A 17,431-nucleotide genomic window follows, 5' to 3' on the forward strand; every position below is an offset into this window, starting at 1 on the left:
TTCCTAGTTCCAAAAAAGGACGGTACCTTCCGGCCCATCCTGGGTCTCAAGCTTCTCAACAAGCATGTCCGGGTGCGGCATTTTCGCATGGAGTCTCTGCGATCAGTCATTGCCTCAATGACCCAAGGGGAGTTCCTGGCGTCCATCGACATCAGAGATGCCTATCTGCATGTGCCAATCGCAGTGTCACATCAGCGTTGGTTACGTTTTGCGATAGGAGAGGATCATTTCCAATTCGTGGCTCTCCCCTTCGGGTTAGCCACGGCCCCTCGGGTATTCACCAAGGTCATGGCGGCAGTGATTGCGGTCCTGCACCTCCAGGGGTTAGCAGTGCTTCCTTATCTGGACGACCTTCTGGTCAAGGGTACATCCAGCGCAGACTGTCAGCGGAGTGTTTCGCTCACTCTCACCACCCTAGCCCAATTCGGGTGGATTGTCAATCTTCCCAAATCCACTCTGACTCCGACCCAGAGTCTCACGTACCTAGGGATGCAGTTCGAGACTTTGCCGGCACTTGTGAAGTTGCCCTTAATCAAACAGCAGTCTCCCCGGCTAGCGGTGCGCTCTCTCCTGAGGCCCCGCCGTTATTCCCTCAGGCGCCTTATGCAGGTGCTGGGTCAAATGGTGGCCTCCATGGAGGCGGTTCCCTTTGCCCAGTTCCATCTGCGTCCTCTGCAGCTGGACATTCTCTGCTGTTGGAACAAGTGGCCTTCCTCCTTACAGAGGTTAGTGGCTCTGTCGCCATGGAACAGGAGCTCTCTTCAGTGGTGGCTTCGACCCCTCTCCCTGTCCCAAGGGCGCTCCTTCCTGACTCCGTCCTGGGTGATTCTCACCACGGATGCCAGCCTATCCGGCTGGGGAGCGGTACATCTCCACCACAGACCACAGAGCACAGGGCACTTGGACTCCGTCCGAGTCAGCCCTCTCGATCAATGTGCTGGAAACCAGAGCTGTGCTTCTAGCTCTCCTAGCCTTTCACCACCTGTTGGCGGGCAGGCACATTCGAGTCCAGTCAGATAACGCGACAGCGGTTGCCTACATCAATCACCAAGGCGGGACACGCAGCCGCCTGGCAATGTTGGAGGTCCAACGCATTCTTCAATGGGCGGAGGACTCCAAGTCCACCATATCCGCAGTCCACATCCCTGGCGTAGAAAACTGGGAGGCAGATTCTCAGCCGTCAATCCGTGGATGGTGGCGAGTGGTCCCTGCACCCGGCAGTGTTTCAGTCAATCTGCCGCAAGTGGGGCACTCCGGACGTGGACCTAATGGCATCCCGTCACAACAACAAGGTTCCGGTTTACGTGGCTCGCTCCCACGATCCCCAGGCCTTCGCCGCGGACGCTCTGGTTCAAGACTGGTCCCAGTTTCGTCTGTCCTACGTGTTTCCCCCTCTAGCTCTCTTGCCCAGAGTCCTGCGCAAGGTCAGAATGGAGGGCCGTCGAGTCATCCTCATTGCACCGGTCTGGCCCAGGTGAGCTTGGTATCCGGACTTGCTCCAACTGTCCGTGGAGATGCCGTGGCATCTTCCGGACCGTCCAGACCTGCTCTCGCAAGGTCCGTTTTTCCGCCCGAATTCTGCGGCACTCAAATTGATGGCGTGGCTCTTGAGTCCTGGATTTTGACAGCTTCTGGTATTCCTCCTGAAGTCATCTCCACTATGACTCGGACCCGTAAGTCTTCCTCCGTCAAGATCTATCACAGGACTTGGAAAATTTTCCTGTCCTGGTGTCGCTCTTCCGGCCATTCTCCTTGGCCATTCTCGTTGCCGACCCTTCTGTCTTTTTTACAGTCCGGTCTGCAGCTAGGACTGTCCCTCAACTCTCTCAAGGGACAAGTCTCAGCTCTATCAGTGCTGTTCCAGCGGCGTCTCGCCCGGCTGGCTCAGGTCCGCACCTTCATGCAAGGTGCGTCTCACATCATTCCACCTTATCGGCGGCCCTTGGATCCCTGGGACCTTAACTTGGTCCTCACGGTATTGCAGAAACCCCCTTTCGAGCCCCTTAGGGAGGTTTCTTTGTATCGTCTTTCTCAAAAGGTGGCCTTTCTAGTTGCCATAACTTCTCTCAGGAGAGTCTCTGATTTGGCTGCGCTCTCCTCGGAGTCACCTTTTTTGGTTTTTCACCAAGACAAGGTAGTTCTCCGTCCGACCCCGGACTTTCTTCCTAAGGTGGTTTCTCCCTTCCACCTTAACCAGGATATTTCCTTGCCTTCCTTCTGTCCGGCCCCCGTTCATCGCTTTGAGAAAGCGTTGCATACTCTGGATCTGGTGCGGGCGCTCCGGATCTATGTGTCTCGCACCGCTGCGCTTAGGCGGTGCACCTCTCTTTTTGTGTTAACCACAGGGCGGCGCAAGGGTCTCTCTGCTTCTAAGCCGACCTTGGCCCGTTGGATTAGATCGACCATTTCGGACGCCTACCAGAGTACTCAGGTGCCTCCCCCGCCGGGGATCAAAGCACACTCGACCAGAGCTGTCGGTGCCTCTTGGGCTTTTAGGCACCAGGCTACGGCTCAACAAGTCTGTCAGGCTGCCACTTGGACTAGCCTGCATACCTTTTCGAAGCACTACCAAGTGCATGCTCATGCTTCAGCAGATGCGAGCTTGGGCAGACGCATCCTTCAGGCGGCTGTCGCCCACTTGTGAAGTTAGGCTCCGCCTACTTCTTAGTTTTTTCTGTTTATTCCCACCCAGGGACAGCTTTGGAACGTCCCATGGTCTGGGTCTCCCAAAGGAACGATAAAGAAAAAGAGAATTTTGTTACTTACCGTAAATTTCTTTTTCTTATAGTTCCATAATGGGAGACCCAGCTCCCTCCCTGTTGCCTGTTGGCAATTTTCTTGTTCCGTGTGTTATCACCGGCTGCTGTCGTGGACAGAGTCTCCGGTTGTTCCGGTTCTTACTCGGTTCTACTTGTGGGTGGCTATTCTCCTTCAGCTTTTGTAGTACTTTGTGTGTCCTCCGGAGGCAGAAGCTAAACACCCATGGTCTGGGTCTCCCAATACGGAACTATAAGAAAAAGAATTTACGGTAAGTAACAAAATTCTCTTTTTCTCTGATCTGTGGAGGACGAGGTCTTGGGAACTTCACTAATTGCACCAACATGGGGCAGAAACATTCAGCTCATCAGTGGTGTAGATATTGGGGCTCAGTAGTCTGGTTCTATAGTTTGGTTGATCTAATTGCATTAAATTTATCTTTCATGTACTTTCCAGCAAATCGACAGAAGGACTCGCGGATGTCACCTAGAAGGGGACCTCAGCCTGAAGGTTCAGACTCTGACTTATCGCCCCCGCGCCGAGGGCAGAGAAGAGGCTCCGATTCAGATGTGTCACCGCCTCGACGCAGAGGGGAATCTGAAAAAAGAAGCGACGCGTCCCAGGTAATGTACGAATGCATAATGGGTCACTCCTCATAGTGTAAGACTGTAACCGTTCACGTGCCAGTGCTCAGTGTGTGTGCAAGATTTTGTGGTTACTTTTTTGTGCTATTTAAAGAGGCTTTGTGGCGTGACCAGTTGTCAACTCATCACTAGTTACGAGTACTGAGCACCCGTGCATGGTAGTGCCCGCTCATCAGTAGTTACAAGTACTGAGCACCTGAGCATGGTAGTGCCCGCTCATCACTAGTTACTAGTACTGAGCACCCGTACATGGTAGTGCCCGGTCATCACTAGTTACCAGTACAGAGCACCCGAGCATGGTAGTGTCCGCTCATCACTAGTTACCAGTACTGAGCACCCGAGCATGGTAGTGCCTGCTCATCACTAGTTACGAGTACTGAGCACCCGAGCATGGTAGTGCCCGCTCATCACTAGTTACCAGTACTGAGCACCTGAGCATGGTAGTGCCCGCTCATCACTAGTTACTAGTACTGAGCACCCGAGCATGGTAGCGCCCGCTCATCACTAGTTACCAGTACTGAGCACCTGAGCATGGTAGTGCCCCGCTCATCACTAGTTACCAGTACTGAGCACCCGAGCATGGTAGCGCCCGCTCATCACTAGTTACCAGTACTGAGCACCCGAGCATGGTAGCGCCCGCTCATCACTAGTTACCAGTACTGAGCACCCGAGCATGGTAGCGCCCGCTCATCACTAGTTACCAGTACTGAGCACCCGAGCATGGTAGCGCCCGCTCATCACTAGTTACAAGTACTGAGCACCCGAGCATGGCAGTGCCCGCTCATCACTAGTTACGAGTACTGAGCACCCAAGCATGGTAGTGCCCGCTCATCACTAGTTACGAGTACCGAGCATGGTAGTGCCCGCTCATCACTAGTTACGAGTACTGAGCACCTGAGCATGGTAGTGCTCACTCATCACTAGTTACCAGTACTGAGCACCCGAGCATGGTAGCGCCCGCTCATCACTAGTTACCAGTACTGAGCACCTGAGCATGGTAGTGCCCGCTCATCTCTAGTTACCAGTACTGAGCACCTGAGCATGGTAGCGCCCGCTCATCACTAGTTACCAGTACTGAGCACCTGAGCATGGTAGTGCCCGCTCATAACTAGTTACAAATACCGAGCATTTTGTAATAAATCTTTTCAGAGAAATTTGTTTGTCTTCTTCTGGTCTGATTTTTTTCTGTCTTATTTCAGGGGTAAAATCTGTATTCCGTGTAGACAGATCTCCCCATTATGGAGATGACAGTTGGTGCTTTTGAAATCCTATCGAATAGGAGCTGGAGGCTGACAAACGTTCTGTTGCGAGTTTAGATGAAACGACAGTTACACTTCTCCATAGAACCTTATAAGCACCAACTGTCATCTATCTCAGTAATGGGAAAGTCTGTACTTGCTGAAGACAAATTTTACCTGTGAATTGAGAATTGTGAGAGTGATCAGTCCAGGAGGAGAAAGAAGCAGATTTCTGTGATATGATTGACAAATATTCTGATTTCCATGTGTACAGATACAAACGGTGTTTTACTGTTTTTGTGCCGTCATTTTACTTTTTATACTTTAAATCTGGTTCTCCCTATTGTAGATGCTGTCGGGGGGCCGGGTGGGCCTGGTGTCTGCCAAAGTCCTGAGAGAAGAGAAAGAAGAGCAGAGGAGAACAGAGAAAAGTAACAAGAACCTGGAAGGTGAGCGAGAAATGCAGATATATTGTGGGCTCGAGGTGTCACGGATTAAGGCTCTGTTCACACAATGCATGTTTATTGCGTTTTTTCTTTATCGTTCCTATGGGAGACCAAGACCATGGGTGTATAGCTACTGCCCCCGGAGGACACACAAAGTTACTACACTCAAAACGTGTAGCTCCTCCCTCCTAGCATATACACCCCCTGCTAGCCAGTCCTAGCCAGTTCAATGCTTTGTGTTTCAGGAGGATCACACACACATGCATCTCTGATTTTGATTTTTGATTTTTCCTTCTGGATCAAAGATTTGGAAGAAAAGCGGGTCCAGCTGGACTCCCGGCATGTCCCTTCTCACCCCACTGTGTCGGCGGTGCTGTTAAGGTTGATTTTCCAAGGCTGGAGCCTTCTCATGCCGCGCTCCTTCACCATCCCATGCTGGGGCTCTGGCTTAAAGTGGGAGCCAACACGGTTCTCACTGCTTTGCAGGAGACCGGTCTCCATCCGCAGCCCTTTTTCAGGATCCTGCTGGACGGAGCTATCGCCCCCCAGGAACCTGGCAACCTGCGTCTCACAAGCTAAGTATATGAGACGTTATTACCACAGAAAGTGGTCTTTCCAGAGGTCCTTTATGTTTATTATTGGGGGAGTGTGTTTTATGTTTGGTGTTAACGTTTCCGGCCGGTTCCCCAGTTTTCACTGGAGAACCGCGCCGATGGTGCCTGCACGCCGGCCGCATGTTTTACTCTAGGCCCCGGCTTCGCCTGAGGCCTAGTTTCGGTTTCCACTGCCTCTGCATGTCAGTCATGCAGAGGGACGGTGTGGCTCCGCCCAGCGGCTGCGCAGCACAAGGGAAGGGACACTCCTCACTGAGGAAGGATTCCCTCCCCTGGCTACCTCATTTGCCGCTCTCAGAGTAGGCCCCGCCCCCTCTCCTCGCTCCGGTCGCCATTTTCTCAGCGTTCTCTGTGCCTGCATAGGCACAGAGATTCCACGCTGTGACAGGTGGGGGCCTGGGCTGAGGGATAGAGGGCACAGACATGTCTGTTTAAACGATCTGCAGCCACGACCTCCGGTTTGTGCAGCTGCTTATTTTATCCGTTTATATTGCTGGGGGCCATTCTAGACAGAGCCCCCACCTCTGCAGCATGTCTCACAGAGCGAGGCTGCAGGCTGTTTTTATTATTCACTGCAAGTAGTCTCGTACGGCTGTACCGAGCTCATAACCACTGTGGCCCCTCAGCTTGGAGGCTCATTAATGGTCCCTCCAGCTGCTCCGGTTTCGGTGGCTGACCCCTGGGGGAATCCTATTTCCAGGGGTCGGCTGTCCCGGCATCTGCTGAGCATGCAGCCCCCTTCTCAGGGCGTTTTCTTCTACAGCTCGCTCAGCAAAGCTCACAGAGGACTCTCCTTCTGGGCTCAGACCCCGTCCTCCTGACAGGGAGACGCAGGGTCCCCTGTCCTCCCCGTCCCGCAGCTCCGATTACGAGCTGACTCACTGGACGAGGAGGATGTCTCTACCAGGGGCTCGGACGCTACTTTATGTACATTGATCCGTCCGTAGGTGACGCAGATGCGAATGATTGGATTGCGTCCATTATACTTGTAGTGGACATCCATCCGCCTGTATCAGGGGAGTATTCCCCGCTAGCAGAAAGGCATCAGTATACCTTTAACAGGACGAGGAGTGTGTTCCTTAACCACTCCAGTTTTCAGCCCGCTGCGTCCAAGCCCACAGCCTGTCCTGCAGACCCCACAGCGGGGTTCTGCTGCCTGTTTCCCCCTCCCATCAGAGGTGGTCAAGGAGTGTACTCATTCGCCAAGGGTGGCCACTCCGGTGTCTAGACTTTCAGCCCGGATAGTTGTATCAGTGGCTGACGGCACTATAAGGATCCCACGGTACATTAATTTTGTACTGGAACTCAATCCGCCGGAGTTACCTTACCTAGGAGAACACAACGTGTGTTCCTTAACCACTCCAGTTTTCAGGCCCCTGTGACCAAGCCCAGGGTCCGCTCTGATGGTCGCTTCCCATGAAGCGTGATTCTGAGGACTGTGTTTCCCCTGTCCACCAATGGTGGTCAAGACGTGGGCTCATTCACCTCAGGTGGCTCAGCCCGGACCGTTATGTCAGTGGCTGATGGCTCCTCACTTAAGGTTTTGCGGTCCGTCCGGTTGTCCTTTTGGCCAAGTCGGTATGGGGGCGGCAGGAGCTTCGTTCTCCTCAGCTTTACAGCAGTGCGGTTTTTTTGTACCTTCTCTGCTTCTCTGGAGGAGATGCATTCCCTCACAGGGACTCTATGCCCAAAACGGTTGCCTGAACTTCCAGACTTCAGTCTTTTCATCCTATGCCAGGTCTGCCATGCTGGACACCGCACGGCGGTGGTCTTGGCTACTTTCCTCGCTATCCGCAGGCTCCTGTGGCTTCGGAAATGGAAGGCAGATGCCTCTATAGAGGTTCCTTGCTGGGCTCCCCTTTGGTGGGACCAGTTTCTTCGGAACCAACTGGATGAAATTAAGGAAGCTCTTGGCGGGGAGTGTTCTTCCTTGCCACAAACCTAAACCAGGGAACCTGTCCAGGGCAGGAATCAGTTGAGGTTTCGGTGGTTTCCGTTCCTCCATCTGATCGTCCTCTAGATCGGCCTAGGTTCATAGAACCAAATGGCTCGAAGCTGCGTCTTCAGAAGACCGCAGGAGATGCTGCCACTGAGCCAGCTTCCTCCGAGCTATCTAGCCACGCCAACAACCTCCTTGGTCGGTGGCAGGCTCTCTCCACTTGGCGACGTATGGTTCTAACACGTCTCCGTTCAGTGGGGGCGGGATTATATCTCCCATGGCTACAGGATGGAATTCTGTCCACCCGCCAAACAGATTTTTTCTGTCAACTCCTCCCGGCTCCAAGGCCGCCGCCTTCTCACAGGCCGTGGCATTTCTTGCAGACCAATGGAGTAATTGTACCGGTTCCCGACTGGGAACGGTTCTGAGATTTTTGCTTAAATCTATTCCTAGTCCCCGAAGAGGGCGGTGCCTTCCGACCTGGATCTTAGCTTTTCAAGCATAGTCAGGTGTGGCGTTTTCACATGGAGTCTCGGTCTTGTTCCGTGTGTTTTTCACCGGATCAATCAAGAACCCAAGGAGATTCCCTAGCAGCCATCGGCATCAGAGATTCCTATCTGCAGGGGTCAATCGCAGTTTCACACCAGCGTTGACTACGTTTTGACAATCGGAGTGGTCCAATTCGTGGCTCTTCCCTTGGGGTTAGCCACGGCCCCTCGAGTATTCTCATTGGGGCAGCTGTGATTAGGGTCCTGCACCCCTAGGGATTGGCAGTGATCTTTTGCCCTGGACGGCCTTCTTGCGGGGCTTCATCCAGTGCTGACTCTTAGCAGAGTGCTTCGCTCACTCTCGCCACTCTAACCTATTCGGGTGGCTTGTCTTTCTGTCCAAGTCCACTCTGACTTCGAACCAGAGGTTCTCAGGGACGCAATTCGAGACTCTGTCGGCACTTGTGAAGCTGCTCTTAGTCGATCAGTAGTCCCTCCGCTGGCGGTCGGCGTCGTTCTATCAGACACCATATACAGGTGCTGGTCAGACGGTGGCGTCAATGGAAGCGATTCCTTGCCCAGTTTCTCCAGCGTCCTCTTAGACTGGATGTTTTCCGCTGTACAAGCGAACTCCCTCCTCCCACGGGGTGGTGGCTTCGCCACTGACCAGAGGCTCGTTTCAGTGGTGGCTTCGGCCACTCTGTCTCAGGGGCACTCCTTCCTGGCCCCGTCCCGGGTGAGCCTCACCAGGATGCTAGTCTATCCGCCTTGGGAGCAGTATATCTCCACCGTGGAGCGCAGGGCGCTTGGACTCTGTCCGAATCAGCCCTCTGGATCAATGTGCTGGAAATCAGAGCTGTATTTCTAGCTCTCTAAGCCTTCACCATCTGTTGGCGGCTAGGCACATTCGAGTGCAGTCGGACAACGTGACAGCGTTTTCCTACATCAGCTTCCAGGGCGGGACACTCAGCCGCCTGGCAATCTTGGCGGCTCAACATTCTTCAGTGGACAAGGGACTCCTAGTCCACCGTATCCGCAGCCCACATCCTAGATGTGAAAACTGCGAGGCAGACTATTTCAGCTGTCCAACCGTGGTCCACAATCCTCAGGTTTTGCGGTAGACACACTGGTTCATGTTTGACCCCAGCTTCGTCTCTACGTATTTCACCCTCTACCTCTTGTCCAGAGTCCTGCGCAAGATCAGTAAAGAGGGCCGTCGGGTCATTCTCATACTCCAGACTGACCCAGGCAGGCTTGGTACTCTGACCTGCTCCTTCTGTCCGTTGGGTTGCCATGGCATCTTCCGGACCGTCCAGACCTTTTCTCAAAAGGTCCGTTTTTTCCGTCAGAATTCTGGATTCTCAGATTGACGGCGTAGCTCTTGAGTCCCGGATCTTGGCGACTTCTGGTATCCTTCCTGAAGTCATCTCCGCTATGACTCGAGCTCCAAAGTGTCCTTTGACCTTTTTGGCCTTGCCGACCCTCCTGTCCCTTCCACAGTCCGGTCTACAGCTAGGACTATCCCTCATTAAGGGACAGGTCTCGGCTCTGTCAGTATGTGCCAGCGGCGTATCGTCCGGCTGGCTCCGGTGCGCTCCTTTAAGGGCGCATCTCACATCATTCCGCCTTTCCGGCGGCCTATGGAGCCCTGGGACCTTAATCCGGTCCTCCCGGTTCCCGGAAACCCCCCTTTGCGCCTCTTGGGGAGGTTTCTTTGTTTCATCTTTCACAGAAAGTAGTCTTTCTAGTGGCTATAATTTCCCGCCAGAGAGTTCTGGCTGCACTCTCTCGGAGTCACCCCCTTTTTTTGGTCTTTTGCATCAAGACAAGGTGGTCTCCGTCCGACTCCGGACTTTTTTCCCTAAGGTGGTTACTGCTTCCACCTTATCCGGGGCAATTTTCCTGCCTTCCTTTTGTCCGGCTCCTGTTCATCGCTTGAGGAAGCGTTGCATATCCTGGATCTGGTGCGGGCGCTCCGGATCTATGTGTCTCGCACCGCCGTTATTAGACGGTGCACCTCTCTCTGGTGCTGACTGCTAGTCAGCGTAGCGGTCTCTCGGCATCTAAGCCGACCCTGGTTCGTTGGCTTAGGTTGGCCATTTCCGAGACCTACAAGTGTACTCAAGTGCCTTCCCCGCCGGGGATCAGAGCACATTTGATCAGACCTGTCGGCGCCTTTTTGGGCTTTCAGGCACCAGGTTACGGCTCAGTAGGTCTGTCAGACTGCAGCTCGAATTAAGGAATAACGTTTGGAACTCCATTCTATGTCTGAACTGGGTGCAAAAAACCTAAAAAACATCACTATGGGGAGATAAGGTATGCACACCAGTGACTATGGAAGGGGAATACATGGAATAGCAGAAACTGCTGTGTGAATACTGACATGAAAAATTCAATAGCTATTTGTAAGAATGAAATGTGAAAAATGGAACCTGCATTACTGCCATGAATATATGAATAAAGAGAAATTTAGCTACTGAATTGATCAATGCAGAAGAGCCCCAACACTACGCCAAAGTATTTCTCTACGTTGGGGTCCCTAGCTTGTGTGTGTCCTCTCATGCAGTTAAAAAACTTACCGTGTATGGGACGCTGAGACCCAGGCTATATATACGATGTGGATTGGCAATAGGTGTGTATGGGGAGGGTTCACAAACGAAAAACTACTAACATTAAGGAATAACGTTTGGAACTCCATTCTATGTCTGAACTGGGTGCAAAAAACCTAAAAAACATCACTATGGGGAGATAAGGTATGCACACCAGTGACTATGGAAGGGGAATACATGGAATAGCAGAAACTGCTGTGTGAATACTGACATGAAAAATTCAATAGCTATTTGTAAGAATGAAATGTGAAAAATGGAACCTGCATTACTGCCATGAATATATGAATAAAGAGAAATTTAGCTACTGAATTGATCAATGCAGAAGAGCCCCAACACTACGCCAAAGTATTTCTCTACGTTGGGGTCCCTAGCTTGTGTGTGTCCTCTCATGCAGTTAAAAAACTTACCGTGTATGGGACGCTGAGACCCAGGCTATATATACGATGTGGATTGGCAATAGGTGTGTATGGGGAGGGTTCACAAACGAAAAACTACTAACATTAAGGAATAACGTTTGGAACTCCATTCTATGTCTGAACTGGGTGCAAAAAACCTAAAAAACATCACTATGGGGAGATAAGGTATGCACACCAGTGACTATGGAAGGGGAATACATGGAATAGCAGAAACTGCTGTGTGAATACTGACATGAAAAATTCAATAGCTATTTGTAAGAATGAAATGTGAAAAATGGAACCTGCATTACTGCCATGAATATATGAATAAAGAGAAATTTAGCTACTGAATTGATCAATGCAGAAGAGCCCCAACACTACGCCAAAGTATTTCTCTACGTTGGGGTCCCTAGCTTGTGTGTGTCCTCTCATGCAGTTAAAAAACTTACCGTGTATGGGACGCTGAGACCCAGGCTATATATACGATGTGGATTGGCAATAGGTGTGTATGGGGAGGGTTCACAAACGAAAAACTACTAACATTAAGGAATAACGTTTGGAACTCCATTCTATGTCTGAACTGGGTGCAAAAAACCTAAAAAACATCACTATGGGGAGATAAGGTATGCACACCAGTGACTATGGAAGGGGAATACATGGAATAGCAGAAACTGCTGTGTGAATACTGACATGAAAAATTCAATAGCTATTTGTAAGAATGAAATGTGAAAAATGGAACCTGCATTACTGCCATGAATATATGAATAAAGAGAAATTTAGCTACTGAATTGATCAATGCAGAAGAGCCCCAACACTACGCCAAAGTATTTCTCTACGTTGGGGTCCCTAGCTTGTGTGTGTCCTCTCATGCAGTTAAAAAACTTACCGTGTATGGGACGCTGAGACCCAGGCTATATATACGATGTGGATTGGCAATAGGTGTGTATGGGGAGGGTTCACAAACGAAAAACTACTAACATTAAGGAATAGAATGGAGTTCCAAACGTTATTCCTTAATGTTATCAAAAAAGGAGAAAAAGGAGATAAGGCACGGGTAATATGCAAAATATAAGTTATTTATTAAGACAATACAACATGGTATAAAAACACATACAAAAAGGATTGGGTCAGGGGGGCGTGGGTAAGGACTGTCAATCCTTATGTGAAATGTGGGGTAAGAGAAATGCCATACAGAACCAGGCCAGGTTGTATTAACAGGTACAGCGGCTCAATCTATGGGGGCGCACATGAGAAGACCTTGTGCATGGGAAAATGCATATGTGCCTATACAGGCATGTAATTAAACATGTGTCCCCCAAAGAACATAGTAAAAACAGGTAGCAAGGTGAATACAAAAACACCAGTCTCTCCAGTGGCTATGAAGCAGTGCTAGGGTTAATGAAAATAAAGCCACAGGGCAGAGAATGTGCATTAAAGTAGTGAGCACCCTGTACCTGTATATAAAGGAGCCGCTGTATTGCCTGGTGGTAAGGAGGGCTGGCTCTGGAGGCAAGAAGTGAACCTCCTGGAGGTTCACTTCTTGCCTCCAGAGCCAGCCCTCCTCACCACCAGGCAATACAGCGGCTCCTTTATATACAGGTACAGGGTGCTCACTACTTTAATGCACATTCTCTGCCCTGTGGCTTTATTTTCATTAACCCTAGCACTGCTTCATAGCCACTGGAGAGACTGGTGTTTTTGTATTCACCTTGCTACCTGTTTTTACTATGTTCTTTGGGGGACACATGTTTAATTACATGCCTGTATAGGCACATATGCATTTTCCCATGCACAAGGTCTTCTCATGTGCGCCCCCATAGATTGAGCCGCTGTACCTGTTAATACAACCTGGCCTGGTTCTGTATGGCATTTCTCTTACCCCACATTTCACATAAGGATTGACAGTCCTTACCCACGCCCCCCTGACCCAATCCTTTTTGTATGTGTTTTTATACCATGTTGTATTGTCTTAATAAATAACTTATATTTTGCATATTACCCGTGCCTTATCTCCTTTTTCTCCTTTTTTGATATGTCTACCGGAGTCGGCACCACTCCCGAGGGATACCATTTTGCTATCCACTCGGAGCATTAACCATGGCCAAATTTATGTTTATATTCCTTAATGTTAGTAGTTTTTCGTTTGTGAACCCTCCCCATACACACCTATTGCCAATCCACATCGTATATATAGCCTGGGTCTCAGCGTCCCATACACGGTAAGTTTTTTAACTGCATGAGAGGACACACACAAGCTAGGGACCCCAACGTAGAGAAATACTTTGGCGTAGTGTTGGGGCTCTTCTGCATTGATCAATTCAGTAGCTAAATTTCTTCGTCGCTCCATTGGGAGAGCCAGACGATTGGGTGTATAGCTACTGCCTCCGGAGGCCACACAAAGCATTACACTAAAAAGTGTAAGGCCCCTCCCCTTCTGGCTATACACCCCCAGTGGGATTACTGGCTCACCAGTTTTCTGCTTTGTGCGAAGGAGGTCAGACATCCACGCATAGCTCCACTGTTTAGTCAGCAGTAGCTGCTGACTATATCGGATGGAAGAAAAGAGGGCCCATATAGGGCCCCCAGCATGCTCCCTTCTCACCCCACTGGTGGTTTGTAAGGTTGAGGTACCTATTGCTGGTACGGCGGCTGGAGCCCACATGCTGTTTTCCTTCCACATCCCCCTGAGGGGCTCTGAGGAAGTGGGATCTTACCGGCCCCAAAGCCCTGAGGCCGGGCTCCATCCACAGACCCATTGAACCTGCTGGATGTGGAGCTGGAGTACCGTTCAGGGACATGGCCCTGCACCATTCAGGTACTCTGTGTCCCCGTACACACAGGCACAGCACACTCCAGACTTGCTGGGTGTGCTAGTGCGCCGGGGACAGTAAAGGGTTACAGTCACTGCAGCCTAGCTGAGTGACTTTATGTATGGGGAACTACCGCGCCGGACGCTCCGGGAGCGGCGGCGCGGCTGGGACTTGTAGTGCGCCGGGGACTTAGCGCCGACCGCGCTTTTACGGCGGCGGCGCTTATAAATCCAGTCCCCGGCTTTTGCGGCCTAGCTCCGCTTCGTTCCCGCCCCCACCCTGTCAATCAGGGTAGGGGAGAGACGCTGTACAATCAGCAGCGCCGAGGGCTGGAGCCTTATTTACATGCTCCAGCCCTCTCACTGGACACTGTGGGACGCCGGTTTCCCGCTCTGACTTGGGGGCACGCCCACGGCCCGCCCCTACTCACACGAGCTGGAGAAGGACGCCGGCAGCCATTCCTGCAGTCCGAGCTGAGACATCGGACTCTGGGCAACCAGGCACAGGACTAGGGCGACCACACACCCGCTTATAGGCGGGCGGTAAGCGGCACATGAAGTGCTGACCCCACTAAATACCGCAGTTGTCCATTTGTATTTTTATGCTTACACTGCATAGGTCGCTATTTTTGGCTATATGCCCTCTTAGATGGCGACACATCAGCAGCAGGAAAGCAGGGGTGCTAAGGCACAGGCTTTCTATGCTGCTTGTATTGCATGTACTGAAGTGTTCATGTGTATTTATGCTTGAATGCTATACACTGCACTGTACGGTCGCTAGTCTGGGCTATTTTCGCCTAGAATGACTAGATTACAGCAGCAGAAAAGCAGGGGTGCTGAGGCACAGGTTTTTTCTATGCTGCTTGTATTGCAGGGGTTGCAGTGTTCATTTGTACTTATGCTTGTATGCTATACATTGCACTGTATGGTCGATATTCTGGGCTATATTCCCCTAGATGGCTAGTCTACAGCAGCAGAAAAGCAGGGGTGCCAAGGCACAGGCTTTCTATGCTGCTTGTATTGCATGTGCTGCAGTGTTCATTGTACTTTATGCTTGTATGCTATACATTGCATTGTACGGTCGCCATTCTTAGCTCTATGTCCTAGATGGCTAGCCGGCAGCAGCATATAAGCAACACAGGCTTTTGATGCTGTTGTTACTGCATGTGATACTGTTCCACGGCACTGAACCCCATTGTGTGCAATGCTCCCCTGGAGCACTTGGTCAGCCGGGGTCTCTACTAGACGTGGCCAAAGGAACCACCTGTCAACCCTGTCCAAGGACAGGGATGGAGTTGCAATGGGATAGAGACTTGCAGTCCGGACAGGCCATGGGCAATCTGGATCATTGCTCCCTGGCCACCCTCATTGGGAATAAAATCGGTGCTCCGGGGGGGGTCCCAGGAGGCTCTCTGTATGATGAGGCAGACGTAGCTCATCAGGACTTTGATCCTGACAACGCTCTCAATCCGGATACACCGGATGGTGACGCCATAAGGAATGATCCTATAGCGTCCATCAATGGAATGTTGGATCTTTCTCCCTCAGCTCCCCCAGCGGAGGAGTCAGCTGCACAGCAGGAGAAGTCCCATTTCAGTAGCTCAAACGTATATTGAGTATTTTTCTGGCCACGCTGACTTCAGAGAAGCAGTCCAGGAACACCACGCTTACCAGATAAGCGTTTTCTCCAAACGTATTAAGGATACACGTTATCCTTTTCCCCCTGACGTGGTCAAGCGCGGGACCCAGGGTCCAAAGGCGGATCCTCCAATCTCCAGGCTTGCGGCTAGAGCTATAGTTGCAGTGGAGATGGGACTTCACTTAAAGATGCCAGACAGATGGACTCTGGTTGAAATCTGTCTATGAGGCTATCGGCGTGTCGGTTGCTCCGGCATTTACAGCCGTATGGGCACCCTAAGCTTTTCAGCTGTTCTTGCACAGCTGGTCTTGAGCATATGTACATTTGTGCCGCAGGGGCGTCCGTAACCTTGCAATGTCTGCATTGCGACTTACCCTATTAATGCTGTCCTGGAAGGACAGTCGAGGTTTCGGTCCTTCCCAAGCTCGGGCAGGTCCCAATTGTCCTCGTCCAAAAGAGCTGAAAAGCCTCAGAGGGGCTCAGTTTCCGGGGGCTCAATCACGCCCAAGGAAGGCAGCCGGAGGAACCGCTACCAAGGCGGTCTCCTCATGACTCTCAGCTCTCTCATCTCTCCGCATCCGCGGTTGATGGCAGACTCGCTCGCCTTTGGCGACATTTAGCTGCCACAGGTCACAGACCGGTGGGTGAGGGACATTGTGCCCACGTGCACAGGACAGAGTTCTGTTCTCGTCCTCCGACTCGATTCTTCAGAACGTCCCCACCTCCCCACCGAGCCGATGCTCTTCTGCACGCAGAAGGAGTGGTAATCCCTGTTCCCCTTCAGGAACAAGACATGGTTTTCCTCCAATCTGGTTGTGGTGCCAAAAAAGGATGGCTCTTTCCGTTCCGTTCTGGACCTAAAACTGCTCAACAAGCACGTGGAGGCCAGGCGGTTCCGGATGAAACCCTCCGCTCCGTCATTGCCTCAATGTCTCAAGGATATTTCCTAGCATCAATAGACATCAAAGATGCTTATCTCCACGTGCCGATTGCTACGGAGCACCAATGTTTTCCACGTTTCGTGATGGGAGACGACCATCTTCAGTTCGTAGCTCTGCCATTCGGTCTGGCGACAACCCCACGGGTGTTCACCAAGGTCATGGCGGCAGTGGTAGCAGTCTTGCACTCACAGGGACACTCTGTGATCCCTTACTTGGACGATCTACTTGCAAGGCACCCTCTCAAGAGGCATGCCAACTCAGCCTGAATGTTGCACTGGAGACTCTCCAGACGTTCGGGTGGATCATCGACTTCTCAAAGTCAAACCTGTCACCGACCCAATCACTAACGTATCTTGGCATGGAGTTTCATATCCTCTCAGCGCTAGTGAAGCTTCCGCTGGACAAGCAGCGGGCACTACAGACTGGGGTGCAGACTCTCCGTCAAGGTCAGTCGCACTCCTTAAGACGCCTCATGCACTTCCTCGGGAAGATGGTGGCGGCAATGGAGGCGGTTCCGTTTGCGCAGTTTCATCTGCGTCCTCTTATTGGGACATTCTCCGCCAATGGGACGGGAAGTCAACATCCCTGAACAGGAAAGTATCCTTTTCACAGAAGGACTCTCTGCATTGGTGGCTTCTTCCCACCTCATTATCACAGGGAAGATCCTTCCTACCACCGTCTTGGGCGGTAGTCACGACAGACGCGAGTCTGTCAGGGCGGGGAGCAGTTTTTCTCCACCACAGGGCTCAGGGTACGTGGACTCAGCAGGAGTCCACCCTTCAGATCCATGTTCTGGAAATCAGAGCAGTGTATCTTGCCCTACTAGCCTTCCAGCAGTGGCTGGAAGGAAAGCAGATCCGAATTCAGTCGGACAACTCCACAGCGGTGGCATACATCAACCACCAAGGAGGG

The 17,431-nt window shown here is 51.5% G+C and overlaps 1 protein-coding gene across 1 annotated transcript in view; it reads left to right on the forward strand.

The window, feature by feature from the left end:
* Positions 1–17,431, forward strand: part of BUD13 (BUD13 spliceosome associated protein) — an 81,203-nt gene that overhangs the window by 36,597 nt on the left and 27,175 nt on the right. Inside the window, 2 exon segments of the mRNA XM_075328606.1 lie at positions 3,214–3,380; positions 4,989–5,088. Of these exon segments, the coding sequence (XP_075184721.1) occupies positions 3,214–3,380; positions 4,989–5,088 (267 nt within the window).

This window comes from Anomaloglossus baeobatrachus, chromosome 11 (assembly GCF_048569485.1).
Source record: "Anomaloglossus baeobatrachus isolate aAnoBae1 chromosome 11, aAnoBae1.hap1, whole genome shotgun sequence".
Taxonomy (NCBI): domain Eukaryota; kingdom Metazoa; phylum Chordata; class Amphibia; order Anura; family Aromobatidae; genus Anomaloglossus; species Anomaloglossus baeobatrachus.